General features: G+C 48.8%; 1 protein-coding gene across 1 annotated transcript; it reads right to left on the minus strand.

Moving 5' to 3' along the window:
- Positions 1-5,286: 5,286 nt before the first annotated feature.
- Positions 5,287-6,063, minus strand: LOC136147454 (myeloid-associated differentiation marker-like). The gene has a single exon (XM_065906877.1). The coding sequence runs from the start codon at positions 6,061-6,063 to the stop codon at positions 5,287-5,289; it is 777 nt and encodes a 258-aa protein (XP_065762949.1).
- Between the last annotated feature and the right edge of the window lie 254 nt (positions 6,064-6,317).

The raw sequence follows: 6,317 nt of genomic DNA on the forward strand, positions 1-6,317 counted from the left end.
GAACCAATGACTCAGACAGTTGGGTAACAGCACAGTTGATCCAAGATGATTCTCCCCACCCATCACCCCTGGCCTTGTCACAAGACTTGTCTTATCCAAAAGTTCAGAGCAGGGTGGGTCTGGCCTCAAACCAGGAACATTTTGGATCCCTCTGAGCTGTGTGTCGTTATGTACAGAGACACAGGGTAGGATGGTCCTTTCTACAGTCCCAACCCTTCACGTGTGTCAAAATTGAAAAAAAACTTTGTTTTTAATTATTTGGTAACAAAATTAGATGTGAACAGACATGAGACAAATTATGATCTCTATTTCACTTAGTATGATTATTTAAAAGTTCAGTTTCAGAAACACTAATGTGTTTGATCACAAGTGCTTTCAGACCCCAGTGGGGTGGGGTGGGATGTCCTATAGAGTAGACGCACTATATGCAACTGGAGTTGAAAACATCCTGAATTCTTGAGCATATCTAACTCCGTGGATTTCATAAAATGGACTGTAGATGTACTGCTAATCCCATTTTAGAGATGAAAAAACTAAAGTGAAAGCCACTCAGTCGGGTCTGACTCTGCGACCCAGAGAATTCTTCAGGCCAGAATACTGGATTGGGTAATCATTCTTTTCTCCAGGGGATCTTCCCAAGCCAGGGATCAAACCCAGGTCTCCCACATTGCAGGCGAATTCTTTACCAGCTGAGCCACCACTGCTAACCCCATTCTAGAGATGAAAAAACTAAGGCTTGGTGAATCAAGGGCCTTCTCTAAGGTCAAAAGGTTAGGAGTAGTAACCTCATATAAAAATGCCAAAGCCATGGATTTGAACACTTTCATCTACAGCCCAGCATGCCAGTAGGGCCCGTGGGTGGGAGACCAAGACCAAAGCTCGGGGCTGTGGGATCCAGGACATGCCTTCACAGCCACGGCCTCCTTCCTCAGCAACCTGAAGACACATGTGTTCCAGCCTTTCCTACCTACAGCATCACTAGAAGGAGCTGCCATTTGAGAGGACACAGCCCCATCTAGAGGAGGGCAGCTTCAGGGGTGAACAGCGGGGAGCCATGGGGTGAGAGCAAGGCCGTGGGGACATGATGACATGGGGAGTAGGGACTGTTCTGAATCCCCTCACCTCATCTTTGCCTTAACATGTGACTCTTCCTCACTGGGACAGGGGACACCAACCCAGCGTGACTCAAGATGGAGTGTCCTGGAGGAACCACAGAATAAATAACATGATGTTTGGCTCAAGCTCCAAACTTGCCATCCAGGTGGGAGTCTGGAAAGATCTAGGAGTAATCCTATGTGAACGAGGATTTCTGTGACCTGGGAGACTGGGTGGAAGTTTCCAAGCTGGGAAGAAGAGGTTGAAAATGAAAAAGGATTTTGTATCTGTGTGCTCATGTAGAGTCTTTGAATCCATTTAATGGCACAGAGGGAGAATTTAGGAAGGAGAGGCATGGGGGTTCCTGCTGTGTGACCTGGGTCAGGCCCGTGCCCTCTCTGGGCCTCAGTTCCCCCACCTGGAAAGCAGCAGGTTTGCCTGAGTTTCCCAGCAACCTCTCCTCCACTCTAGTCTGTGAGCCTGGACATGGTGAGCCTGCCAGAGCCCAGTCTGAATGTGGCTGAGCCCTGCCTGCTCAGCAGCCAGGTGTGTGAACTGGAAGACAGTGAGCCAGGAAATTCACGACCAGGACAGAGGAAGGAAGGAGGAGGTGAGATGGACGGTAAGAATTTCAGGGAGGATGTGGGGCATGGGGGACCTGGCAAGTTACCCACTGAGCCTCAGTTTTTCCATGTCTGCAATGGGCTTAATACCTGTGCATGCACACGGCCATGTTCAACTCTTTACAATCCCTTGGATCGGAACCTGCCAGGCTGCTCTGTCTATGGGATTTTCCAAGCAAGAATTTTTAGAGTGGTTTGCCATTTCCTTTTCCAGCAAATCTTCCTAACCCACATTTTAAACCAACATCTCTTCCACCTCCTGCACTGCAGGCAAATTCTTTACCACCTAGCAACCAGGGAATATGTCAATTAAGTGGATGAAAGATTGTGAAGGGCCTATCAGAGGGCCTGGCACATGGCACACTCAGTCCATGCCAGCTTCCTGTTCCCCTCTCCCTCCCATTCTAAGAGGACTGAGAAGACCCTGCCCGCTCTCTGGACACAAACACATGCAAGCTTGATTTGCTGTAGATTAGGAAAAACTGTGTGCCTTGGAGGTGGCCCAGGGATGTGTTTGTTTTTCCTTCTGAGTGTTTTCAGGAAGAAATGGTGTAGAATCAGTTTTATTTCTTCCTGAACTATTTGGTAGATGCACAGTGTTTTCATCTCTCATGAATATCCAGATTTCTAGCTCCTTTAGAAGTCTCATGAATCAGTTGCTATGCCCTTTACTTTATATTGTTTTCCATTCTCATCTCTGTTTAGCATATTCTATATTTTCTTCTTCTCATATGTAATTGGCATAAAGCATGACTATGATCATCTCACATGTGCCCAGTTTCCCCTCTTGAGCGTGGCCAGGCTTCCTGTTTGCTCACACGAGTACCCACCCCTCCTTCTGGGGAGCATCTGTGTCCTCAACCTCATGTACAGCCTTCAGCACACTTCACATGCTCTGACATCATATGTAGACATATACGTACATGTATGTAGGGCACATCTGTGGATTACTTTCCTGTTTTATAAACCTGAGACCCTGTCATGCACAGGGCATCTCACTTTTCCACCACCCCCGACAAGTACAGCTGGTCCTCTCTAGGGGCCTTAGTCCTCTCCACCACCTTTACTTACTTCCTTCCCTCCTGGCTCCTCTGAGCATTTGGACTGACCACCTGTCTCTAAATACTCCCCTCTGAGTCTCAATCATGGGGGACACAGGATATGACAAGAAGTCTGGGATCCATGTGACCACCATGTTCTACGGCAGAAGGCTGGTTTCTCTGTAAACTTAAGAAATATGAAAAAGACTCTCTTCTTCATTTCTGGAAACTCATCTTAGTTTCCTAGTGCTACTGGAACAATTTACTCGAAATCTGATTGCTTAATACAGTAGGAATTTATTCTCCCACAGTTCTAGAGGCCAGAAGTCTGAAATCAAGGTGTCAGGGGAACCATGCTGTCTCCAGCGCTCCAGGTGAGGCTCATTCATTTCCACTAGTAATATTTCAAACCCCTCAGCTTGTGGCCACTTATTCCATCTCTGCCACAGCCTTCATGTTGTCATCTTCTCTCAATTTACTGTGTGCAAACTTCTCTGTCCTTTCCCTTATAGGGCCACCAGTCGCTGGATTGCCAGCCCACCCTCCATCCTGGACGATTTTCATCTCAAGATCCTTAAATAATTATGTCCACAAAGACCCTACTTCTAAATAATGCCATAAACATGGATATTTTTGGGGTGGTGGGGGTCGTTCTTCGACTCACTAAGGTTCTCTCTCATATCTTCCTGTCCTTTTTTCATGGTGTCTTTTTCTAATGTGTTTAATCATACGTGTACCTGTTTGCTGTCTCTTTCAGATTGGTGAGTGTTCATTGGAGTTCTTGGGACTCAGTTGATTTTTCCCTCGTGTACTTTGTCATTACACTGTGAGCCCCTTGTACAGGAGCCCTTTTCCTGGGAGGGTCCTCTGCCTGGGTTGGGAGCTTCAGCCAGAATAACAGCACCTGCTCCTGCTCAGGACCCTTCAGGCCAATTGCTTATTGGTCCCCACTTGCGCAAATGTCCCAGGTTGGAGTTGTTGGATCTCAGGGATCAGGTACATTTTGGTCTAAATACACCAGAAGTGAAGACCTGAGAATTCTATTTCTCCTGTGGAGACTCAAAAGAAATCCCAAACTCCTTTGGAAGCAGATATCAACTTTGTCCTTTTATCTTTCCGGGGGGCATGGTTTTGTTTTTGTTTGTTTGTTTTTAAGCTTTTTTATTGTGCATCGGGGTATAGCTGTGATAGGTAAAGGTGAACACCAAAGGGACTCAGCCATACATATACATGTATCCATTCTCCCCCAAATCCCCCTCCCATCCAGGTTCCACATAACATTGAGCAGGGTTCCATGTGCTATACTGTAGGCCCTTCTTGGTTATCCAGTTTAAATGTAACAGGGTGTACAGGCAACCATAAATTCATTCTCTAAGTCTGTGAGTCTCTTTCTGTTTTGTAAGTTCATTTGTATCATTTCTTTTTAGATTTCACATATAAGGCATGTCATATGATATTTCTTTGAAGGGCATAGTTTCCCTTGTCTACCCTTGCTCTGAGGCTGCAGGCCCCATAGTCCTGGCTTTAGGGGAGTGTCTCAGCTCCAGCTCCTCACCTTGTGCCACCCTAAAGCCTCATTCCTGACCCAAGTGGGCAAACAGACCAGCCTCCAGTTGGCCAGGCTCAATTCTCCCTTCTCCCTCCTCCTTCCTCCCTGCTATACACAAGGATCGCAGTCACATCAGCTCTGCCACTGAAACTTCATGAGATCCTAGAGCAAATCAATTATTCTAAATGTCCTTTCTTTCTTCTTTCCTGTGAACCTGAACTTCTCCTTAAAGACTTGACTCTTAGTCCTCTCCTCCCAGAAGCCTCCCTGGATCCCACCAGCTCCATGTCTCATTGCTCCCAGACTGACACTTCTCAGCCTTTGCCCTTCTGTGAAGCAGCCTGGTGTGGGCAGGTCATCACAAGCTCCTGGGTCTTACCTGGGCAAAATAGGTGAGAAGAGGTGGAAGGGAGGTGTTGCAGGAACAGCAGACAGGGCCCTCTGTGGATGGATCTGAACACCAGAGACATAGGTTGGATTTTAGCTGTAAGTGAGGAGGCCTCCCTGACATTCTCTAAGGAGGGACTGATCAGTCGGAGGCTCACTCTGAAACTGACACTCTGACTATAGGAGAAAAATGGTTGAAGGATAATTCTGTAGTCAAGGTGGTATGTGATGTTGGGCCTTGAGCAAAGACACTGCAGGAGTGAAGGGCAGGGGCAGATTTATGAAAATCTTTAGGGAGCAAGCATTCAGCTGGTCTTGATGAGAGAAGGGGCCGCAATTACCAGATATTTGGTGCCCCCAAGGGCAGCTGCAACCCCACTTCTCCCTCCTGCTCCCTTTACATCTCAGACCCCATCCCAGGTGTTCCCAGCACCCTACCCTTCCTCTGGGCACCTGAGCACTGAGTGCTTTGGGAAGGGAGAAATGGGGAAGGATATGAGGAGAGAGAGAGAGGAGCCAGGAAGAGGACATCAGAAGACATCAGAGCTCGGTGAGAATACCTTTTGTAAGCAGAGGATCAGGAGTCCCTGGGCTAATCCTCAGTCCCTACAGAGACCTGGTGGGCCCAGTACACCAGGTCGGCCACGTAAACCAGGAGGTTGATGGCTGTCAGGACGGCCACAGCCAATCGCTGGTCCCATTTGCACATATTGTAGGTGAGCTCGTCCCTGCAGTCCCCATCACTGGACCTCTGGGGCTGCCCGCCGAGCTCCTCGTAGAACTGGTAGAGTGGCCAGAGGACCAGAGCACTGATATAAAGGAGGACGGAGAGCGTGGTGAGCACAAGCTGGAAAACAGGGAAGGGGACCGGCAGTCTGTATTCCCGTTCACCCAGGTTTAGCAGGAGTACCACAGCTGCGAGGATGAAGCAGATGGAGTACACGGCCACACACCACTCCAGGGCCGGCTGGTGCAGGTACAGGGAGGTGTTGCTGAGGAAGGCGAAGATGACACAGGCCACGAAGGTCTCCAGCACCTTCAACAGGCCTGGCAAGGTGTGCACATAGCAGGAGATATCATCGAGATCATACCAATCCCATACCCAGGCCACATCCAGGGCATAAACCACAGACGCGATGCAGGAGAATGCAGTGGCAGTGATGGCTCGGTCCCGGGAAGGACCATAAAGCAGGAATTGGACGTAGGTGATGGAGTAGATGATGGAGGTCGAGAGGCAGACGAGGGCAGCGTAGCAGGCATAGGTGACGGGGAAGTTGTACCAGTAGAAAGGGAAGCGGGATGGGAGCCTCCATAACTCGACCATGACTATGATGAGGGTCATGGTGAAACAGAAGCACCAGATGGACATGGACCAATTACCTATGTCCCCTCTCCCAAAGCCCATGTCAGCCACCAGAGAGAAAGCCACGCAGGTAGAGAAGAGCTCTGGCAAGCGGAAGTACCAGAACCCTACCCAAAAGTCATCATAGTCTGGGGGTGATGCCCGAGTGGGCATGATGTTTCGATGTCCAAGCAGGTCACTGTCACCAGTACAGCAGTGGTCTTTGCTGAGGATCCACCAGAGAAAGATCTGGCTCCGAAGGTGGGTTAAGTCAGACGCCT

Source organism: Muntiacus reevesi, chromosome 15, assembly GCF_963930625.1.
Source record: "Muntiacus reevesi chromosome 15, mMunRee1.1, whole genome shotgun sequence".
Classification (NCBI taxonomy): domain Eukaryota; kingdom Metazoa; phylum Chordata; class Mammalia; order Artiodactyla; family Cervidae; genus Muntiacus; species Muntiacus reevesi.